The sequence below is a fragment of the Leopardus geoffroyi genome, chromosome C1 (assembly GCF_018350155.1).
Source record: "Leopardus geoffroyi isolate Oge1 chromosome C1, O.geoffroyi_Oge1_pat1.0, whole genome shotgun sequence".
Lineage (NCBI taxonomy): Eukaryota > Metazoa > Chordata > Mammalia > Carnivora > Felidae > Leopardus > Leopardus geoffroyi.
The window spans coordinates 207,649,158-207,673,361 of NC_059328.1; the positions used below are offsets into that span (position 1 = coordinate 207,649,158).

At 46.7% G+C, this 24,204-nt stretch overlaps 1 protein-coding gene across 2 annotated transcripts in view; it reads right to left on the reverse strand.

The window, feature by feature from the left end:
* Window positions 1-24,204, reverse strand: part of WDFY1 (WD repeat and FYVE domain containing 1) — a 46,164-nt gene that overhangs the window by 10,612 nt on the left and 11,348 nt on the right. For both annotated transcript variants that reach the window (XM_045481459.1, XM_045481460.1), the window contains 7 exons: window positions 19,475-19,542; window positions 13,170-13,243; window positions 8,478-8,532; window positions 6,698-6,848; window positions 4,940-5,052; window positions 2,558-2,684; window positions 1,464-1,569 (listed from right to left, as the gene is read on the reverse strand). In XM_045481459.1, the coding sequence (XP_045337415.1) occupies window positions 1,464-1,569; window positions 2,558-2,684; window positions 4,940-5,052; window positions 6,698-6,848; window positions 8,478-8,532; window positions 13,170-13,243; window positions 19,475-19,542 (694 nt within the window). The remainder of the gene's footprint in view (window positions 1-1,463; window positions 1,570-2,557; window positions 2,685-4,939; window positions 5,053-6,697; window positions 6,849-8,477; window positions 8,533-13,169; window positions 13,244-19,474; window positions 19,543-24,204) is intronic.

Below are 24,204 nucleotides of genomic sequence, written 5' to 3' on the forward strand. Positions count from 1 at the left end.
GTGTGGTACAAGTCATGCGCAGAATCTGGTGGGACGGTGGCATCCCAACCAACGGGGCCCAGCACGCGGGCCTCCGCGCTGGATACAGGACAGCGCCCTGAGCAAACCACGTGACCTCACGCCACGCAGTAGGCAGTGCCATGCAGGAGCGGCAAGCCCTCGTTTCCAGGCATCAGAGCCACCCTCGAGGGGCTCAGTAAATGTTTCCGAAGTTGAAACGGAGTCCTCGGTCCCTCAACTCTAAAATCTTCTCTTTTGAGTCAACAGAAAGTCAGCTCTTCTGCTACCTACATCACAGGTTGGAAAAGACAGGTAATACCCACTCTGGCAGACGTGAGAATGGAAATCCTGCCTGGAAGTCATCTGACAACATCCATAAACAGCATTAAGAACGTACACATCTCCTGTCCCGCAGGGTCTACTTTCAGAAATTTGTCTGAAAGAAATAGCTGAACAATCATACAATGACGAGGTCATGAATGCTCACTGCGGCATTGTTTAAAATAGAAAAAAAAGACAGAGTTGCCCACAGGTGAGAGGACAGACTGGCGGTTGCCAGAGGAGGTGGTGGAGGGAGGGTGCGACAGGTGACGGGGGTCAAAAGGTACCAACTTCCAGGCTGTCAAAGAAGCAAGTCCTGGGGGCGTGAGGTACAGCCAGGAGGCTGAAACCGCGCTGGGTACTTCGAAGTCACTGACGGGGTGACTCGCGCAAGTTCTCATCACAAGAAACAAAGATTTGCAACTGCGGTGGCAGATGCTAACCAGACTCAGTGCGGTGATCGTTCCCGATATGTGCGAATGCCGAATCACTACACTGTACCCCTGAAGCTAATACAATGATATACACTATTTCTCGATTAAAAAAAAAAAAAAAAAAAAGACAGCGAGTTTGTTTAGACAATCAGAGTATCCGTCTAAAGAACCAGAAGCGGCTTTAGAAGGTGTCATCGCATGACTCTACTTCACGGAAGAGTGAACAGAGGAACGACGACACTCCTCTAAACGAGGCCCCACAACTCGTTAGCCGCGCAAACCAATCAGAACTCAGGTCTGCTGAAAACAACACTACGTGGACACCGCCCGGTAGAAAATAAAAGCAGAGAACAGTGACATACTTCCCAGGGAGACGAAAAGCACCTTGCTGCATTCCTCTCCCGGCACCCACTGACAGGGACGCTGTGGGGCCTACTTCGCGCCCAGCGGCACCGGGGACCCTCTCCAGGCTGAAAACAGCCTTCGTGCAGTCTGCGGGCAGTGCTGGTCACCGTGGAAACCCTCTAACGGGCAGGGGTGCAGTGCAAAGTGACACGCTGGAGCCCGTCAGGCGACAACCAACGAGCACGAGGGCGCAGAGCGGGGCTGTGCTAGTCGGCACTGACAGCCGGCACGGTGGGAACCCAAGAAGCCAGGTTGTGGGGGGGGGGGCCCTCCACATCAGCCTCGTCTTGCTCGTTCCCTTACCTCCTCTCTGCTAACGTCCATGTTCCACACTGCGATTCCACCATCCGACGAACAGGAGACGAGCTGCCTCGTGAGCTGAAGGTAACACAGGGACTGCACCCTGTCACTGCAAACAACACACATTGGTCACTTGTCTCGACGTGGAAAAACACAGGCTCAAATCTCGCCCCTTGTTGGAACCAGCAACCGGCATTTTGCCACTTTCAGGTACGGTAATGTGGCCTCTGGCATACACTTTAGTCAGATGATGTGTAATGACTCTGTAACTTACTATACGGCATCAGAGTTTCTACAAAAGAAACACTACTTTCAAATCAGTCATTCAGCATCGCAGGCCACAGAGAAGACGATGGCTACAGTCCTCTGGGCCAATCCCTGTGGTCCATTCCTTTTTGGGGGCGCAAGATTCACCTACTTGTTCATAACGAAGAGCAAGGAGGGGTGACACCCTTACTGGAACGCAACCCGGAAACAATCTCCTGACCTACAGACTTGTGTGAAGGATCGTTCCTCGGCTACTTTGCTACCTGACTCTGCTTACAGTAGACAGCAACAGCCTACCCAAGAGCGAGGAAAGGAAAGGCCAATGTCCTCTTCCCCTGAACACTAGAAGGCAAGAACCTGAGTAATGCGACATCATGGCTCAGGTGATGGGGCCTGTGTCAAACCACACCCGCACATTACTTTTCAGAATAACCAAACCGGTTAGGCATCCAGTTCCAGAGTGGCTTAGCATGGCATTCCGTGCAAGCTTCCCTGGCCAAAGTTCTCACCCGCAGTCCTTAACCCACCTGTGCCCTAAGCAGATATTTCAAGAGGGTGACTCCTTGGGACAGACAGGTGGCAAGTGCTCTTTGGACAAAGAAGGAAGAAGACTCTGGGCTTTTTTTTTTTTTTTTGGGGGGGGGGCGTCTATAACACCAGACACGCAGGGCTAACAGAAAAGCAGTCCAAGTTAAAAGTGGACAGAGTGAGCCCCAGCATATGGCTGCCTTCACAGATGGGAGTTTGGAAAACAGAGTATCAGAATACTAATACTGCCCCGCCTCCCCCACACTCAGATTCTTTCCCCACCCCCACCAACAGTCACGCACTGGTGGCCCTGCAGCAGCAGGGTGCGGCCTTTCCTTCCTCCGATGTCCCACATGATGATGCTGTTGTCAGAGGCTCCCGAGAAGAGTAACCGCTGAAGAGGGTCCCACCAGAGGCAGGCGATGCTACCTACGGTGACAAAGAGGAGAGGTGAAGTACAGCCCTGCACCTGTGCATACACGCTCAACAGCCAGACCGAACTAGGCCCGGCTGAGCCCCTGAGTAAAACCGTATCTTTGTTGTGCGAAAGGGCCCTCAACACTTTATCACGAGTCACGGAGAAGACACGGCACACCTATCACCCAGAGTTACAAGACAATGATCTGCAGTTGTACATCAAACTACTTTGAACACAAAGATGTTTAAGGAATTTTTCTTCGTTCTGTACCAAAAAAAAAAAAAGATACATATTTATGAAGGGGTAGTTCAGAAAAAGCTTTTGAGGGGAAAAAATAAAAGCGGACAACATTCAATGAGAAGAGACAGTGAAGATCACTGTGGTCAACTTAGGGAAGATAAATGTCTAGATTATTCCAGGTTGCCGGGGCCTTGCAGGTGTTTTACCTCAAGATGCATATGTGGAAGGAAATTAAGTTAAGGGTCTCAGGAAACAAAATGGTCTGCACACAATTATGCCTTCTATATTGGCTAACCTTAACAAATTTGATACCCTTGAGAAATCTTTCTACAGTTTTCTCTTTTTTTTTTTTTTTATTTTTTTTTTTATTTTTTTTTTCAACGTTTATTTATTTTTTGGGACAGAGAGAGACAGAGCATGAACGGGGGAGGGGCAGAGAGAGAGGGAGACACAGAATCGGAAACAGGCTCCAGGCTCTGAGCCATCAGCCCAGAGCCCGACGCGGGGCTCGAACTCCCGGACCGCGAGATCGTGACCTGGCTGAAGTCGGACGCTTAACCGACTGCGCCACCCAGGCGCCCCTACAGTTTTCTCTCTCAACAGATTTCTCTCTCGGTGGTTCTGTTGATTACTGCTTGCCTAGAAAAAGTCGTCAACAAACTTAATAAAACCGAGCCAGTCACCCAAGTTAATGCTTCTGGCACGTATAGAGAAAACCGATGAAGTCACGTTCAAAAGCAAACAACGGAAACTAGTTTCTCACAGAGACTTAGCATAAGTGAAAAAAAGAAAGGTTCTGCAAAACTGGCTTCAGGGAACAATTGTACATAACTCCTGACCCTATTTAATGCTGTGCCCTGTACACTTCACTGGAGGCCTGACAGCAGATAAACATGGTCCTTCGCTATAAACACTACTAAGCAGTCCCCAGAACCCCGTCTGTCCTTAGCAACCCAGAGAACACTCAGGAGCCTGGGGACCATGAGACCATTAGTCATAAACACAAGTGGTTTCCTTAGGGGCTGTGCCTTCCTGCCCGAATACGTTCTAACTTACTTACCCCCCTTTGCTCTACAAGATCCCCGATCTGACAGACTCGGTTTCACTCAAATAGATTCGCTAGAAAGCACAGAGTATAGAGTGTATTTAACGTAGGATACCTAAAACACTATTTTCATAAGTAAGTTCATCATTAGTTCTTTCAACAGATCCCCCATTCTTCCATCGAAACCAGACGGTGCTCAAGTGTCTAATTTGTTACCCAAAATGGCCAAGTGAGTTTTAGAACTCTTCCTAGAGCCTGACCAACTCACCGCACTGTAGAAATGATAAAATCCCACCCATTCTTTCCCCTCCGTCGCTAACCAAGCAGAAGCAGAACAGCCCAGACATCTCTCCTAATTGTACTGTCTGCCAGCTCTTGTTCAGTGTCCTAGAAACTGACAAATTAAAAAAAAAAAAAATACAACATTCTTCCAAAGGTCTTACCATTTATAAGAATTTTTTTTTTTATTAAAAAAATTTTTTTTCCAACGTTTATTTATTTTTGGGACAGAGAGAGACAGAGCATGAACAGGGGAGGGGCAGAGAGAGAGGGAGACACAGAATCGGAAACAGGCTCCAGGCTCTGAGCCATCAGCCCAGAGCCTGACGCGGGGCTCGAACTCACCGACCGCGAGATCGTGACCTGGCTGAAGTCGGACGCTTAACCGACTGCGCCACCCAGGCGCCCCCCATTTATAAGAATTTTAAAAGATCTCCTGAAAATAATTTAATTTAAAAAGACAAACAAAATAGACAGTATTATCCACATGAACCATCTGGACAGGGTTTTGACGACATGGAACCCAGCCCAAGAGCCTACTTACAGTTAGCCTTCACTCTTTTAGATCTATATCGCACATCTGGCTAATCAAACCGGAACCGACAGGTCATAGGAGCTGATCATTCATGAAGCCCCAGGGCCGAGAACTAAATCCGGATGCCCAGATTAGGTGAAGAACCCGTGGGTGATCACACAGCCTACCTTCATGTCCTTTGAGGGTTGTAATAACTGAACAGGAGTTCTGTTCAAGCTTCAGCAGGGTGATCTGCCCAGAGTAATCGCCAACAAAAGCATACTGAGTATCATAATCGTATCTGTGGAGAAGCAGTCAAGGATATATAACACAATCCATCCGAAAGTTGTAAAATTGAAAAATGTGCCCTTTAAGGAAGTAAGCACAAGCCTAAAACTATGAGACAAAGAAATACCCAACTGAAATTCGGGCAACACATATTTAAAAAAAAAAAAAAAAAAAAAAAAAAAAAGGCTTTTCAAGGCGGAATTCTTGGGAAAATTAATATTCATTTGACAAGAATTCATTGAGTACCTGTTACTATTCCAGCCAATACTCTAGGGTATTGAAAAAAAAAAAAAGATAAGAGCTGACAGAGAAGACAGACATGAAAACAAGTAGTCATAATCAAACTGTAATTAAGTACAAAAAGGAAAACAATAATGAAAACAGCAAGAAAGAACTGGAACAAAATGGCTATTTATGAAATATCTCTGGAAATAATGTAAAACTGGTAGCAAATATGAACACGAACCCATCTTTCTTTTGGCCTGGATGAGACAGCTTGAAGTGCAGAGGATGATTCATTTTAAATTGCCGTGGAGAGTTTTAATCATCCAAAATGCAGTTATGTGAACGGTAGTAAATTTAAATTTTAAAAATACACGAACCATTGACAGCAACTCACTACTTTCTCGGTCACTTAATGGCCATAGAAACCGGTGGCCGAGCAGCAGTTTAAAACACATCAGGCTGCCCACTGCTTCAGTGCCAAAACACAGGTCAAGAAGAACAGCACAGCCTGGGCTGTGCCTTTGTGCTTCTGCACCATTTTCTCACAATCCATATGAGAAGCCTACCCCATGACAGAAACACTTCCTTAGCACAGGACGAATCAAAGTATTTTTCCCTTATCTGAATCTGAAATGTATGGTACTGCTTTGAATGCTTATTTTAAAGACCTCATGCTGTGCATTCATTTGTAGCAAACATTTTTCATAAAGGCTTTCTGTGGAAAAAAGGGATTTACCGCGCCAGACATCCAACTCTGGAAAAGGAACTACTCTGGGGTATTTGCCTGTTGACAGCCTTGAGCGCACCGTCCCTGAGATACACCGCTGCCACGGGTCGCCTGTAAGGGCAAATTCTACAGGAAACAAGTTCCAGACAGTAGTAGAAAACTGTGAAAGCAGCAATTTGTTAGCGTTCTGAAGACCCTAAGGCATCTCTGAGAATATTAAATGGATTATGAACCCCCTCCACATACACGCCGACCAACTATAAAACTCCCTTAAGTCCATTTATGAACTCCAGGGTCACAAATCCTTATAATATTCTTTCAGGGTCTGCAAATGATCGAATAAAAGATCGACCCCCTTTTTGTTTTTCTTTATTCAACAAAAAGGTCTTTATTCTCACCTTGAAATGCAAAGGAATGAGGGGGTGAGGGGGGCTGATTAAGGAGGTTTAGGTTTCCAAGGTTTTGTATTAAAAACAGACAGTACTTCCCGGCAGAGAACGGCAATTCATCTGATAATGATTTTTAGTAAACCAACCAACTCTATACCAAAGAAACGCGGACACAGAACTTCTTGGATTTTATGCGAAGTACGCAGGAATCGCTCAATCTCTCTGGATCTCAACTGCCAATTCACGATCAGATTCGAAACGAACTGCCGCGACAAGGAGGCGCCGGGCAGGGGAAGGGCCCGCCCGCTGAAGGATACTGTAAACACGAAGCCCAGGAAGTGAAGAAGTGCCTCCCGAGCATGTTCCCGCTGCGGGTGCACATCCAGCTGACGCACTTGTCGTGGCCGGTGCTGATCACCCACTCGGCAGCCACGCTGAAGATAATCGCAGACACTCGGTTCTGATGAGCTGCGGGAACACAAAGGGAAGTCTGCGCCCTTCACGAAGAAACGTGACCTTCCGAATCCGAACGGAGGCGCGCGCCTTCTCCAGCCGGCTGGCCTGGGGGCTCACGGTCTCAATTACCCTACCACGGAAACGCCCGGGCTCCGTGAGCCAGCTTTCAGATGACCTTCCCAGCCCCAGCTCAGCACCACACACTTGCTTTCCGTGGCCCAGCTGCCCTGTGTCCCTACTTGGGTGGACGATGGGAAGCACAGCTCACTGAAGACTGATGCTCAAGAGGGATTCCAACAACAGATCAAAGAACAGACTTTTTTTTTTTTTTTTTGGCTGTACTCGAGAGAACAAACATTTTTCCTTTGCTATTAATTATCAGTCCCATATGGAATGCGGTAGTCTTTTCTTAAAGGAACAATGTTTTTTTTTATGGTCTATCACTTTAGTACTTTGACCTTTTAGAAAACACTGACATTGTGAGCAGGAGAAGTTCAATTTTCTGAAATTAAAAAATAGTGCAAGCATTTTGATTCTGGAATATTTTCTGTTTGTCTGAAACTTTTTATTATTTATAAAGACAAAGTGTTTGTGGAGTTCTGTATTCCAAAATAACAGCTGAGAAAAAGGAAGGCATTCTATCATGTGACCTGTCAAATACTTTCGTTTCCAGGTTGACTGCAAGCCACACTAGGGCAGTAACCTGTCTAGTCTACTTCATCTAGTATAGGACCTGGCATGCAGCAGGTGTTTAATAAATGCCCAGTCTGATGAATGAAGTTAGAGGCTGGACAGAGAAACTGTTTGACCTTGCTCTCAGCTGTACAGGCTGCTTCAAAAGAATTGAGGGACTCTTTCTCATACATTAATTCAAAAACACTACAACTCTATGAGTATACGGGCAAAATCATCAACAGACATTCATAAAAGATCACAAATGATCAACACTAAATAAAGCTTAAGTAACTTTTAAATTGAGAACTTTTTGACTATCAAGCTGGCAAAAAACATTTGTAAGAGCAATGTCATACAGACTTGATGAGCAGATACTTTCAGCTACTCGTGGGATTGTAAAAATTCACACTATTGCTGGGAAGAAGTTGGTAAAAGAAATCTAGAGCATTAAAAAACTTGTTTGAGCCAGCTACTCCATTTTTAGGCATTTGTCTTAAATAGAAGGAACCCAGGGCTAGGGGATTAGCATCAGAATAATAGTCAAGACACACACACACACACACACACACACCTGTGTGTGTGTGTGTGTGTGTGTGTGTGTGTGTGTGTGTGTGTGTGCGCGCGCGCATGTGAATGTTTCATACGCTCACCTACGTATATATACACTGGCATACAGGTCAGTGTGTGTTAGCAAAAAATGGAAGCACTACCCATGCTCCAAAATAGAAGAATGGGTAAATTAAATCTGATCATGCACCCAATGGAACAGTATAGAAAATTTTGAACGGTGATAAGCAGGAAAGGATGGTAAATATCTCTAAGAGTTAATAGCCTCCTGTATAATTGGGGAAACACCACTAAAAAGTTCACGTGAAACCTAATTTTGATTATAAGAGGCAGTTTCTAGTTTTGTGTGCGTCTATCTACACACATATATATGTAAGTATGTGTGTGTATCATAATTACCTGGGTAAGTCTTGATAAAGTTCATTTTATTAAAATCTTCAGAAACATGAAATTCCTAAAAGTAAACACATGCAATAAGAAAACAGTCATGGTTTTAAAAACAGGAACTTAACTTTCAAAACAAAGGAAAATCCAAACCTAGCTATGGCCAGAGGTGGGACTCAAGATTAACTCTAGAAGAATACTATGGAACTGCTTCTTTCATCGGGCTTGTCCTCAGGCCACTAGTTCTTTGGGGGAGCAGACCGAATACGGAAGGTGCTGCGGACCAGCACAGTATTTTTCTGCAGTTCTCCCTCTGCGAGTGAGAGCTTTGTATTCCTTCTCCCTCCGCTGCAGAGGAGGGCTTGTTAATTTTGCAGTCCTGGTTACGCTGAGCATTCCTCAAGATGACGTCCGTAAAGCAAAATTACAAAGACCCATTATGAACAGAGTTCTCAGCTACACTGAAAATATGGCATTGGGTACCTCAGCAATGTAAGGGGGAAATTACATATATTTCATACAGAACACGTACAAAAAAAAGGAAGTGTAGAGGTTGTGGGTGGTTTGCTTTTTTAAAATACCCTGTATCTCCCTAATTTTTTATAGACAGGGCAATACTTGATAAGTAGGAAAAAATAAGAGTATATACTTATTAATGAAAAAATCAGCTTCAGCATAAAACGAAGACACAACTCTAAAGAGAAAGCACTATGAATTCTATTGATCGATGCTAAGTGATAAGTTCTTAAGGCTCTAAGTAACATGGACATTGTGAATTGTTGACAAAAAGAAAAAAAAACTCACAAAGGAATACTGATCCCTTGCTCTCCATGTTGGTATTGGAAAGTACAAAAATGTACCAGTATATATTACCATATATATGTGTGTGTGTGTGTGTGTGTGTGTTCATATATGTGCTATAATATATATTATATATCCTCAAATGTAAGATAATATATATAATATACAGTATATATGCCCAGTATAAATGTACTAGTATATATCACTGTATATATACTCATCTGTATTGGGTGGAAAATCAACAGATCATGTGCTAATGAACAGATTCACATTGCCCCTTTGCACTGAAGAGCTGTGTGTTTTTTCTATGCTGTTCTATAATCTACCCCTGAACCGGGAGCCACAAGAAGGGTCCCTGGAGAAATCAATGCGCAACTACTGCCACCACTGGAGAAATTATTTGTGCTTCGTGGCTTCTGGTTACACACGTGCATGCACATTGCCACGGTATTCCTATAAAATTTTCAGGAGAGAAACGAGAACATTTGCATTTACGGCTCCGTGAGGCATTCACCGCAGCCCCAGACTGACGGGCGAGGAGCTGAGCAAGCCTGACCCCGCCCGCCGCTGAGTGAACTGCTTGGGCAGGGGGCCTGTCCTTTCCACCGGCTTCTTCCTCCCTGGCTCTTCCACACACTCGAGGCCTCTTATCTTTTCGTTTCAAAACCAACACAAGCAAAAAACCAACAAAACTGTTTCTAACAATCCTCCGACTGTCTTCGGCCCCTTCTCTGAGATCAGCCCACACTGGCTGCCCTCGGGCCCTCCAACTGCTCTCTCCTGGTCATTCTTCCACCCACCGCCCGCACGGCGCTGCCACCACTACAGAGAAAGGGCTTTCCCTTCCTGGGATGTCCCCAGGGTCATCTTCCAGGCCTGACCTCATCCTCTCTCTGCTGCACCTGACAGTTACTCACCCCCATGTGAATTTCCCTGCCTCTCTGGCTTCCACGGCCACAGCGTCCTCGCTGGCTGTCCTCCAGCTCTGCCCATTCTGCCTCCGTCTCCCCCATGGGCTCCGAGCCCTCTGATTTCCCTTCCTGCTATTCCCAGGGAATGTGACCTTGGCCCTCGGCTCTTCTCAATCCACCTGCTATCCCCAGTTGGAGCCGCCCGGCCACTGTTAGCAGTTTCCGCTGACACCTATGTTCAGAGAACTCCCAATTCCAGACCAAACCCTTGAGGTTCAGGCCCACGGACCCAACTGTCAAAACGGACCTCATCAACTTCCCCTCTGTATCAGCATCTTTTCTTAGAGGGCAGCTGACCGCTCACCACCACCATCCTGGCTAAAAACCTGGAAGCCATTTTCACACAGCTCTCTGTTAAGCACCCACATCCCACCAGACATCAAGCCTGCTGCCCAAACAGTTCTCGAAGCCATCACCTCTTCTCCAGCACTACCCCCAGTGTTTCGCAGTCTCACGTCGGGGTCCTGAAGTAGCCTCTTAGCTGGGCCGCCTCAGTTTCAGCCTTGTCCCCCCGAACTCCACATACAGGCACGCTAAGCTCACAAAAATAGAAACCTGACGAGTCTATGCTCCCCGGCTTACTGCTCTTCAATGGCTCCCCTTCGTGCAGTGATTACCTAATGTACTTGACCCTGAGGTTCACTGTCGAGAGAGGTCACTGAGAGGACAGGACCACCAGCTGGCCCGTGAACTGGGGCCCTGGCAATCAGCAGTCAGAGGCCCCTCACCCTTTTTCCCTGGTCTCTGGGAAGCGTGTGTCACTTGGCCTCCCCTGTTCCCAGAGGCTGTCCCAAGGACACAGCCTTGATGGCGACGTGCTGTTGGGACCATCTGGACGGTATACGTGACTGAACCCAGTAAAGGCCACTATTTAAAACTTTTAAGATTCGGGGGCGGGGGTGGGAGGGGCAGAGACTTCCTCATCTCGCAGCCATTCAAGACAAGCCTTGTACGTAGCCCCCTGGCTTCTTACACCTGCTCCCCACTGCTCTGGAATGGCTCACCTCTTTCTTCAATCTCTCCCTATCTTCTGCTCATTCTCTCCCCAGGTGAACACAGCCATTCTTATAGCTGAAAAAAAACCACCCTCGATGCTGAGGACTACAGCCGAGGCTCCCAATGGGCTCCAGGCTTGCATATCTGATGCTAACTTCGCATGGGCAGCCACTGCTTATCCCCCTGGTCTCTCAACTGTACGGCTGGGTTCCTCGTTGTCCTCTCTCCCTCCAAATGTCCCCTCCTCACACGCCCCCAAGCCTTTGTCTTCTCGGTAAATGATACCACTGTGTACCCAGTGACTCGAGCCAGAAACCTGGCTATCACCAGCCTCCTCCTCTTCTTCCCCTCGCCACAACCAACCTTTCCCAGACGCACCTCAAATCCACCCACTTCTGTCCACTGTCCCCGTCAGCGTCCTCTCTCCCAGGGTCACAGCCTGACCGTCCAGCTTCCATTCCTGCTGTCCCCCCAAACTGATCCATTCTCCACCAAGCAGCCACAGGGATCATTTGAGCGCATAAATGATATCCTGTCACTTGCCTGCTGAAAGCCCCGTAGAGCTTCCCACAGAGTCTACAGCAAAACTTAAAACTTTATCCAGACCCACCAGGCCCGACACGACCCGGCCTCAGACTGCTTCTCCCATCGCCCCCCGGCCCCTCCCTGGTGCTGAGCATATTGTTATCACACCCAAGGATGAAATCGTGGATGTTCTCACTTGCTCCAAGGTGGTGTCAAAAATATCAATCCAGCAAGCTAAACCCAGAGCAAACAGAAGGAAGAAAATAATAAAATTAGAGTTGAAATAAATAAGCGGACAATAGGAAAAACAAAAGAAAAAAAACAACAACACTGAAACCAAAACCGGTTCTTTGAAAAGATCAAGGAAATGGACACCCATTCAGCTGGAGCCAGGAAGAAACAGCGAGGACTCCAACCACTAAATCCAGCAACGGAAGGGGGACACGACCGCCCGCCTTGCAGAAGAAACACAAAGGCTCGTGAAGGGCTGCTATGCCCACGTGACAGGATCCCATTCCACCATAAAAGGAATGAGGCGCTAATTCAAACCGCAACACAGATGAACCTTGGAAACATGCTGAGTGAAAGAAGCCAGACACGAAAGGCAACGCATCCTATGTGATGTTTACATAAAATGTCTAAAACAGGCAAATCTCTGCACTCGGAAAGCAGATTTGTGACTACCAGGAGCTGGGAGAAGGAGGCGTGGGAGTGACTGCTAACGGGTACGGGTTTCTTTGGTGGGGGTGGTGAGAATGTTCTGGAATTAGAGAAGGTTAATGGTTGTATAATCTTGTGAATATACTACAAAACCAGTGAATTACATACTTTAAACTGGTGAAATTTCACGCGAATTATACCTCCATTAAGAAAATACACATACACACACCCACGCAATTAGAATCATAAAAATACCTACAATCTACACTAACTTGAAATTTTGAATATCTAGCCCTTCGCCACAGACAGTTGGAGAAGCGCTGCCTTAAACGGTCATATGAGCTGTTGGCTCAATGACCAGTCACCAACCTTGCCCTCTGTCCCTCTCCACGGTTACACTTCCATACATGTGCACGCGTGTGCACACAGGCCGTCATGCCCACCCCCCGCCTGGCCCCCTTCACGGTTCAAGGATGGGGCTGCTGTAGGCCTCACATTCACCTTAGGAAAGCTGTGCTTTGTGGCTTAGGCTGAACACTGAACTATCAATCATGAAAACATTCTGAGCTCCGTGACTAGTTTAAAAATAAGCGCTAATTAAAATTAATCCATTTTTAGGCCTCATACCCATACTGAAGTAAAAAAATCTTTGACGCCAAACAATCAGGCATCCATCGTTCTTTATTCCAACCGTCCAACAGGCGTGAACGCTGGGGGGGGTCAATGTAACGCATGCACTCTGGAAGCGACCTACCATGACGGCTCCATTATCTTGGCCCACAAATATCCGTCTGCTGTCATGATGGTAAGCCATAGCAGAGCAAGGAGCTGCCAGAAAGACAAAGACCATATTAAAGGCAAAGCTACGCATTCTAAGTCATTGTTCAAAACACGTTATTTAAAAAGCATACACGATTTAGGTTTAAAAAAGAGGGCAAGAATGTTCTATAGAAAATAACGATGTAAACGGAAAAGTTAATGGTTATTAACCATTATTGAAGTTCCTATTGAAGTTCTTTCTGCTGCTGCAGTTTAAAATTCCAACTCAGGGGCGCCTGGGTGGCTCAGTCGGTTGAGCGGCCGGCTTCGGCTCAGGTCATGATCTCACAGTCCGTGAGTTCGAGCCCCGCGTCGGGCTTTGTGCTGACCGCTCAGAGCCTGGAGCCTGTTTCAGATTCTGTGTCTCCCTCTCTCTGCCCCTCCCCCGTTCATGCTCTGTCTCTGTCTCAAAAATAAATAAACATTAAAAAAAAATTTTTTTTAATAAAAAAATAAAAAAATAAATAAAATTCCAACTAAAAAAAATCTCCTCAATTGTTTTGCATCTTTGAACGGAGCAAGCGGGCATGCGGATTATCTGGCTGGAATGCCCACCTGTAGGCTACGGAGTCCGCAGACTGGTGCTCAGTGCTCGGAGTGAGAAATCTGTTCCCTAAACTCAGCAGGCCGTCCTGCCCCACCCCCCTTCCCCATCACAGGTAACAGAGTGGCTGGAATCATGGAAAAGGGGTTCCCAGCGCCAGAATTCCGATTCCACAGCATATGTGAGCCAAGTTAGGAAAGCCACTTTGGGATTATGTTTTCTCTTCCGATGGTCAAAAAAAAAAAAAAAGCCGGGGAGGGGGGTCCCTTTGCGATGACACACACAGACTCAGTTTGGAGTACTGCAGTGGTAAGGTGCACAGTGGTGTTATGTGACTGGGCTAGCACCTGCTTCTTCTCACATCCATAGCCCTTTCCAGGTTCTACCTATCTGTCTTCCTTCTTTCCTTCCTTCCTCCCTCCCTCCCTTCCTCCCTCCTCCCTTCCTTCTCATTCTAGAGAATGAGTCACAGAGAGGAGAAACTCCAAATCATCTCCTTCTGCTAAAACTCAGAATTAAAATGATTTGTGAAATGGAACACTTGAAATGTTTGGGTTCGCTGCAGCCTGAAGAATTTCAATTGACCAGGCGAGAAACACAATGAGGGAATACGTACCATGAAACAAACTCGAGCTTACTTTGAGGTAACCCTTCTTACAAAAAAGTAAAAGAAAAAAAATCTTATAAATGGCATTACCATTTGAAAATGGTTTAATTTAAGGTTCTCTCTCTAGAAAGGGCTGACATTTTCCACTGAAGGACAAAAGTAAACTCGAACACTGGACTGCACCTGAAGGCAAAGACATAGATAGCTGCATGATGAGATGATGGAAAGAGGCTTTTTCAAGTGCAGAGAACTACCCAGCTGGAAGGCAGGTGTTACCGCAGCGCGCACACAACAATCACACTTGACTGAAGTCCGGACCCCTCATCCACCACACTGAACTGGGGGACTAGAAAGAATGACCAAGTTTAGGGCCACCTGGGTGGCTCAGTCAGCTGGGCATCCGACTCTTGGTTTCGAATCAGGTCACGATCTTGTGGTTTCGTGAGCAAGAGCCCCACGTCAGGCCCTGTGCTGGCGGCGTGGGGCCAGCTTGGGATTCTCTCTCTCCCTCTCTCTCTCTTCCAGTCCCCAACTCATGCTGTGCCTATCTCTCTCAGACAAATAAAAGTTTTTAAAAAATTAAAAAAAAAAAAAAAAAAAAAGAACAATCGAGTTTAAGAATTATAACCCCAAAGGTATATGTATCTTAGTGTAATGTACAGTAAAACCTTGGTTTGCGAGCATAATTCATTCTGGAAACGTTCTTGTAATCCAAAGCACTCATATATCAAAGCGAATTTCAAGAACCATCGGCTCAGTTGTGATGTGATGTCTGGCATCACCTACTGCTTGTACTGCAAGATATCGCTTGTTTATCAAGTTAAAATTCATGAGATGTGGCACCTGGGTGGCTCAGTCGGCTGAGTGTCCGACTTCGGCTCAGGTCATGATCTCAGGGCTCGTGAGTTCGAGCCTCATGTCGGGCTCTGTGCTGACAGCTCAGAGCCTGGAGCCTGTTTCGGATTCTGTGTCTCCCTCTCTCTCTCTGCTCCTCCCCTGCTTGCTCTCTCTCTCTCTCTAAAAATAAGTAAACATTAAAAAAAAACTTTTTAAACTCATGAGAAATGTTTGCTCATCTTACAGAACACTCACAGAACAAGGTATCTGCAATCCAAGGTTTCACTGTGCTCTTCAATAACCATCGTAAAATTATCTTTGGCAAACCAAACACGCGTTGATGATTTCAGATTCACTGTCGTCATTTTTGCTTACTTCTAGGTTGGAACAAAATCTTAACACTTTAGTTTTAAGCTTCTTTCGATTCTTTTTATGTCCAACCCCCCTTTTAACAAACTGTCCATAAATATGTAAAATCCTCCCTTGTGTAAAATTTACAACGTGCTGAGTAGTTTTATGAGGCTAGAGAATTCTTACATCTAAAAAAGGAAGAAAAAAGCTTCCCTATTTGTTTGGCATCTAAAGATGTCCTGGCTTTTTTCTTTTTTAATTTTTTTTCAAGTTTTATTTTTGAGAGAGACAGAGAGAGAGAGAGAGAGAGAGAGAGAGAGAGAGAGAGAAAGTGAGCAGGGGAGGGGCAGAGAGAGAGGGAGACACAGAATCCGAAGCAGGCTCCAGGCTCCAAGCTGTCAGCACAGAGCCAACGCAGGGCTCAAACTCACAAACCATGAGATCATGACCCGAGCTGAAGTGGAACGCTTAACCGACTGAGCCACCCAGGCTCCCCTGTCCTGGCTTTTTTCTAGAAGGGAAAGTTCTAGTGAGATAAGCAATATTAATTAAAAAAAAAAAAAAAAAAAGTTTGGATATTCACACGGTTTTATAAACATGCAAAACACACACCATCTTTAACTCAGTGGCCTTTTAAAAAGGCATCACTGCCATCCAAACTCATATGCTTCCAACTCTAGTTTTGTAAATAAAGGTATTTTTGGTTTTTCCCTTCATTTATGCATTGTTTATGGTTGCTTTCATGCCACAGTGGCAGAGCTGAGCAGCTGCCACAGAGGCTGTGTGGCCTTCAATGTCTAGATGTTAGCTGGCTGGCCCTTTGCAGGAAAAGTCAGTGCCCAGCCCGTGACTACGGTGGGTGGCGTCGCTCTGGAGCCAGACGGCAGGGACTGGAATCCCAACCACAAGCCACGGGCTTAACCCCTCTGGCATCGGTTCCCTCGCTGACCAAACGGTGAAAAGACCCTGTCCCTTGCAGAGCTGTGTGATTTCATAGAAAGGTCCTACCCAAAGTCACCGGGTAGATGTGGACACTAGGAGGGACCGTTTTCCCCTTGACTAGAGCAGACTCTGAAAGTCCTTTTTGCTTGGTGAGGTAAAGTGACAGAGCGACTCGAGTGCACAGAGCGGCACGCTGAGGGGCGGCTTCCTTCACTCTGTCAGGCCCCAAGAAAGAGTTTCACCTGGTGGATGGCCGCTCGCGTGTCCTCGACCGGACAACCCACAGACGGTGTTCAGAACCAACTGCCACTTCTCACATTTTGAGACCCGTTTGGGAACAAAAGTCATCGCGAAACAGTCATGTCTCGTCATTCATTCGCCCTGTTTTCTGCCGGCAGTGTTCTCACAGTTTCACCAGGGATGCAGTTCCAGATGGAGCCCAACACAGAAGCATCCGGAAGCACCAAGCTGAATGTGTTTGGGTGCAAACATGTGGGTGGCAGCCACCGACAACAGAGAGGCTGGGCCTGTTCTCTCCAGTTGTCACTGGTCTTTCCAGCCGCAGCATTCTGGGAGCTACTTTCCAGGGGGGACACTTAAGCCAAGTTAGCAAGGGATGGCAACAGAGAGAGCCCACGCCACGGGCCCGAGACCTAAAAGCCAAGAAAGAGTGCACACTTCCACTGCCAGGTTTGGGGAGAGAAATTACAACGCTGTACTAAATATCTGGGAGTAAGTGAGGAGTAAGTGAGCAAAATACAGGACAAAGTCTCTATTCCAAGGAGCACGAACAACTCCAAGGTTGAGGACTCGGGGACGTGAAGCTGTGCCCAAAATGTGAAGTGCGGGGTGTGGGGGAGAGGAGGGGACGGGAGGGAGGAATAAGAGTGGCAGCATTAACAAGACTGTCCACGAGGATGACAAATGTTCCCCGGCACAGGCAGGACCTCCTCAGGCTGTGGCTACTGCCGGCCATCAGGGCCATCACTGGGCCACTGAAGGTGAGGAGTTACCCGTCTGAGAGACGCCTCTGCCCTGTTACAACACCCCCCACCCCCCCAGAAAATTTCCCAAACGGGCTCCATGAGTACATCTGCCAAGCCATCGGTCATCACCGCTGAGAGGGGGCAGGCAAGGTGATGCACGCTCCCTATGTGTGCGGACGCGGGCAACAGTCAGTCCATAGTCCTCAATTATGATTAGCTTTTCGCCGAGTCTTCTAAGGTGCTACGTCTCATCAAGTCTTATGGTTCCTTTTGTAATGGTTATCTTTGTCCCGGTATCTTCGCTTTCAGTGACTAACCACCAAGACAGAGGAGGTGCACAGCCTGCCCAAGCTGTCCCGGGCAGGCAGAAAAAAGGAAACTCCTGAGGGACTAATTGTTTCTGAGCACGACTGCAGGACCCGAAGGCGCGCGCGCGCACGTACACACACACACACACTGCAAGAGACGTACAAAGGAGGAAGCGCAGCCAAGGAAAGAGGCCCTCGGAAGGATGACCCCGACTGAATACTCGGAATCGGTGTCTAACACGCCCCGCTGGCTCTGGGCTAACTCTTAAGAAAGCTGTGAACGCAGTCAACAGCGTGTGCAGCGAGTGGCAAGGACCTTACAGCGGTGTTCGGACGTAACACAGCATCACGCAGGCCCCAAAGCCTTTTTTCTTTTCCTAGGGGGTCCTCTGAATACTGGAACCCTTACCCGAGGAAAATGCCTCATTAAGGAACTAGCAGCCAAGGATGGCTTCTATGTGGCCGTTTGGGACGGCAGGATCCAAGCCCAGCTTGGGCCCGGGTGGCACCCAGGCCTCTGCTGTGGGGCTTCCTTTTCGAGAAAGGATGAAGAGAAGGAGTGGGGTGGGCGGGGGGGAGGAAGGCAGTGCTGCTGACATCTGCACAAAGGGCTGGAACTTAAGTGTAATTTTAAGTCACTGCATCCCAGGGCGATTTCAAAATCCCAGTGCAAAGGCTTTATCTTCTAGATTGAGTTTTTGAACACATTTAACTCCTGAGAAAGTTCTCTGCGTAGAAAGGGTTGTACTTTGGACCCAATCTCTCAGTAGTACCGGAAGTTTGTAAAAAGGCCGGGCCGGAGGCTGGTTATGAAGGCAGGGGGGTGCACAGAGCTCGTTTTCAGTGTCAGGATCAGCTATTACCAAGTACACGGTCACTAATAATGCAAGTTGGCAAAATAAAAGCAGAGGAAAACCTGGGGGTGGCGGGCATGCCCTTCCCCCCCCCCACCTCTCCTTTCTTTTTTCAGTTTTGCTCAACTCCGCTTCAGTTAAGCCAGGAGACCCAACTTCCTTTGCAAAAGAAAAGAAGTCTTCCTGCGATTTAGCATAGTCTGCTGGGGTATGAGGCAACTAAGAAATTCATTTTGAAATCTAGTAGCACTGTTTAAAAAAATTTTTTAATGTTTATATATTTTGAGAAAGGGGGGGGGAGTGAGGGAGGGGGAGGGGGAGAGGGAGAGGAGGATCCCAAGCAGGCTCTGTGCCATCAGCGCGAGCCTGATGTGGGGCATGAACTGTGAGATCCTGACCTGAGCTGAGATCAAGCGTTAGGTGCTTCACCGACTGAGCCACCCAGGGGCCCCTAGTAGTACCTTTTATTCAGGCATTTTGAAATTTGATTCATCGGGGGCGCCTGGCTGGCTCAATTGGTTGAGCGTCAAACTCCTGCTTTCGGCTCAGGTCATGATCCTAGGGTCAGGGATGGAGCTCTGCACTGGGCACGGAGCCCACTTAAGGTGCTCTCCCTCTCTCTTCCCCCTCCCCCCACCCCCCCATCCCCTGGCACGCTCTCTCCCTCTCAAAAATAAAAATTATATTTGAAATTTGAATCATCAAAGCATTAGACACACTTTTCTTGCTCTCAAAAAAATAAGTATTTGAAATATGAATCATCAAAGGCATCAGACACACTTTCCTCAAGTGGAACAGCTCAGCTACTCACAGGCCATTGTGTGGTAAATGCTGGGCCAGTACTGACCACTGTCTCTTTTCAGCCATACTCGAATGGTTCTGTGGAGAAAAGAACGAAAGAGTACTTTTTAGTAATTTTATCTTCTTTTGTGCTCCAGGGAAATGTAATTATTTATTTTATTTTCAGTAGTATTTCCCAAATGACCTCATAAGGTTAATCAGGTGGACAAACTAGAGAAATACGCCAGGACCCACAAGTACAGCACATAGTACATTATATGTAGTCCATACACTATTCACACACACACACACACACACACACACACACACACACGTGATCTACAGTTACATATATATGACCACATATGGCAAGTTATGTAGTAGCTCAGAGTCAGGATTTCGAGTGAGTTTAATAATACATAAAATCTCATTATACGAGGATACGCCAAGAAAACGGGAGAACTATTCACTGCTTTTCTTAGTAAAACACAAACTGTGCAAATTTGGTTGCTTGCCATCTGGGCCAAATGAGGACAGCAGAAGATACAGACGGAACGACAATGCTTCTGGAGAAGCGGGACAGATGCACATGGGAAGCAGAGCCCACAGCAGTGCTCATTTCTGATAAGTCCCAGCCTTCCTGCCCCCGGGGGGAAATCACCCCACGCCAGGTCTCTGGGCCTCTCCTTTCATCAGAACACACACAGGGAGATGAGGAAATCCTGTACACAGGCAGGAAAATGACAAATGACCAGAATAGCCAAAGATTGGTATTTTGGCTCATGTCAGAAGAACAATAAGGAACACTAAGACCCTTCCTCCTCCACTCACAGAACCTCCTCCAAGCTCCAGGCCTCTTCCTCTTCAGAACCCCTGGGACACTCGTGCCTCCGCCCGCACAGGCACGCTCTGCCTCCGCAGTGAGTCCCAGCCATCCCACTGTCCCTTCCTGTGAGCTCTGTCCCAATCCCTCTCCTATTTCTAACAGCAGCACCGACTCTGGCACGCAGCTGGCGCTCATTAACTGTTTTCACCTTAAACTAAAATACAGAAGGCTAAATGTTGAGTCGACAGGTCACCATCTTGTTTGAAGTTCAAGGCAAGTATGACTGGTCTATGAGGATAAAAATCAGAACAGTGTTGCTTCTTGGGGAGGAAGATAGAATGTAAAGGGACACACAGGATGGCAGGGCTCTGGGGAGTTGGTTACATGAGTGTATGAATTTGTCAGGACTTGTCCAGCTGCAATGAAGATCTGTACAGATTCCTGCGCGTGCTTAGATCACAATAAAGGAAGACTTAGACGTTGACCTTCACTCATCCAAATAAATAAGATGAGCCAGTAGCACAGTGGGCAAATTACCACTTTGTAGAAGAACTGAACACAGGCCTCGGGGTAGGAACAGCCATGTGTACAACATGCCCTGTCTTCCGGCCACTGCCAACTGGTCACAATGGAACCTTTGCCAACCTTCTCCACATCCCGCCCCTGATCACAACTGGCTAGACCAGAAATGGGTGTCTGACCCTAGCTGAACCAATCAGCTCCTCCCTTGGGAAATCAGAAACAAGGAGCGAGAAAAACAGATCAGTGTCTCCAGTAGTTGCAATGGCTGTTTCCGGTCATATGTTTTGCGATTTGGATTGCAGAGTGTATGAAGTCAACTTATTAAAAGGAGAAACGAGCTGCAGACGGTCCAGGTGAGAGTCCCTCATGCCCAAAGCAGAGCTATTTCCCGAGACTGGGGTTTTGCGAGGCAGACACCCCAGCATCCTTACCAGAAACACCCTCATCAAGCAGCCTAAGTCAGTCTGACTTATTTCTGTTGTTTGCAATCAAGCAAGTACCATATACCGTGTCTGAAGAGACACCAAGAAGAAGATCAAACACCGTCTGTTCAGCTGAGCGCCATTAAACGAGGTTCACAAGGCAAGATAACCAGGCAGACTTTCTTTTGAGGTACCTGTCTTGTGAAAAGAAGTTCTAAAGCGTCCAAGTTCACATCCAAAATTAAAAGAGAGGGGAGAACAGACTAAAGCATGCAGAAACAGACCTTTAATTTTTACAGTTTGCAATTCCACATCTTAAACGAAAATTTAACACTCTTCAAGGTAACATTTAGACTTCTCTGTTATGGGGTCCTTGGTTACTGTTCATGTTTACCCGACCTTCTTCTTTCCCAAACCTCAGAAGTTAAAAATTTTTCATAATACAGACCTTTGTAGTTTGGAGCCATTTAAATCAAGTTATGAAAAATAGTTAGTGGCATAGAAAGTGTTCACGTTATAATGTTAAGTGAAAGCCCTCTACAAAACCAATAACGGCAGTATGATACCAATTTTGTTGGAAGATACCATCTGATCAAACCTCTAGATTCAACTACCAATTTACAGGAAATACAGAGGAACATAAACCACAGGCAAGGCTACAGAAAATGACCCAGTTCCTTCTACAAATAATTTGCATGGGGAAAAAAATAGAGATAGAGGATCAGGCTATAATTAAAGAGGTTTTAAGAGATATATCTAGCAATCCCAATGCATAGACCTATCTGGATCCTCACTCAAACAAACTGTTAAACACACGTGTATCGTCGTGAAACTGAAAATCTAAACACTGACTAGATATTTGACGGTATTAAAATACCGTTCATTTCTTTAGGTGTAATAATGGTGTTGCAGATTTTTGCTTATTTGCTTTTTTAAGAAGTAAGCAGTGATTCCAAAATGTGATGCTGGCCCTTGCTCTCTGTTATCGGTACACCCACCACAGTCTGGCTCCGTCAGCTCCTCTCATCACCTGGTGGGTTCTTCCCTCCGACACGGTGGGCCCGCCTCGGGGCAGGTGGACCAGCAGCTGCAACTCCCAAGGAGGCACGCATTCCGTTGCCCCGTGCTGAGAGCCCACCAGCAGTTGGCGGTCTCAAATCAGGGGTCCGTGTGACACTTAGTGCCTATGACTTCCCAACCCAGACCTCTATCACAACGAGCTGCCGTCCTCAAGGGCCCCAAGTACCCCGAGCTCCAGTTAGGCTCTCAGCCCTCCACCCTTGCCACTCTACCAAGAACTTCCCTCTCCAGATAGTTTATCTGGGCATACTGCAGCACGGGTGCCATCTCAGCATGACACAGCCTGTCACTCACTACAGAAGGTTTTATGGATACATTTCATTACTTACGTTCAACATGAGGGATGAAGCCAAAGGAGCTGTAAGAAGTTAAAGGCCAACTCCTTGAGAAGCCTTAAATCTACCCCAGGGTCCTACTCCAGTTCCAAAGACAGGATAGGAAAAGGCAAGGCACCGGGAAATCAGAGCGTCGCACAGCGCCCCGTCAAGTTCATCGGCCTTCGTTCATGCGGATCACAAAGGGGTTAAACCTGCCAGGTTTTTTAAGGGCCTACAGAAGAACAGAGTACAGACACATTCTAAAACCCTTCAAATCAACTCCAAAAGTTGTGGGTCACGGACACACTGGCATCTCAAAGAAGGAAGGACTCAGTGCCACAGGCTCTTCCTTGGGTCCTCTCGTGAGAAGAGCGATACTCAAAGGCAGAAAAGGCGGCTGGAGAAGGGGAAACCCTAAAGGTTATCTCTTCCAGCCAATCATCTAACCTGGAAAGGTCTAATTTTAAGTCTGCAAAGCTCAGAATGATATTCAAAATAGCCCAAGGTCAAAATGGAACCTACCTAGACACCGGCATTTTGTGAAACGCAGTATCATTTCCCTTGGAGGACAAACGTTAGTACTGTACTTTGGCTTGCACCCAGCTGACACACTGGGAAACTGGCAAGACTTAAATGATCTCATGGGATGTTTCGGTTGAAAATCGATCTTATCCGGGCTGCAAGAAGCCCATCCTTTCTTGGGAATCAAGTTCCAAAATCGGCACTTGACCTTGACAAGGTCTCTTTGTAGTCACACCTTCTCTCTGGAACCCTGCCTCTTCTCTTTTCAAGCCAATCTCTTTCCCTTCCTTCCACAACAACGCTAAAATCTCTCACTTCCAAGATGAAATCAAGACAATGCTAGGTTTAACCCCTAATATTCCCGCACTCCCAAGAACCTATGCATTAAACAAAGTTGTATAATTTCTACTAAATAATATAGGAATGTGTTTTGTATGGTGTTTAGAATAGGTCTCATTTGGTTTAAAGAATGACTGCAAAAACAGGCTTAAGTTGGGCTGTTCATTAAAAAAGTCAACAAACGGGGCACGTGGGTGGCTCAGTCAGTTAAGCGTCTGACTTCAGCTCAGGTCACGATCTCACAGCCCGTGGGTTCAAGCCCCATGTTGGGCTCTGCGCTGACAGCTCAGAACCTGGAGCCTGCTTCGGATTCTGTGTGTCCCTCTCTCTCTGCCCCTCCCCCACTCGTACTCTGCCTCTCTCTCTCTCAAAAGTAAATAAAACATTAAAAAAAAATTTAGGGGTGCCTGGGTGGCTCAGTCGGTTGGGCATCCGACTTCAGCTCAGGTCATGATCTCACAGTCTGTGAGTTCGAGCCCCGCGTCAGGCTCTGTGCTGACAGCTCAGAGCCTGGAGCCTGCTTCGGATTCTCTGTCTCCCTCTCTCTCCGCCCCTCCCCTGCTCATGCTCTCTCTCTGTCTCAAAAATAAATAAAAATATTAAAAAAAATTTTTTTTAATTAAAAAAAGTCAACAAATTCCACAGGCCGAGAACGTTTACTATTAAATAAATTGGAGGTAAAATCTATTCAATAAGTTCTAAGCAACACAATACAGTTTGCGACATTTATAGG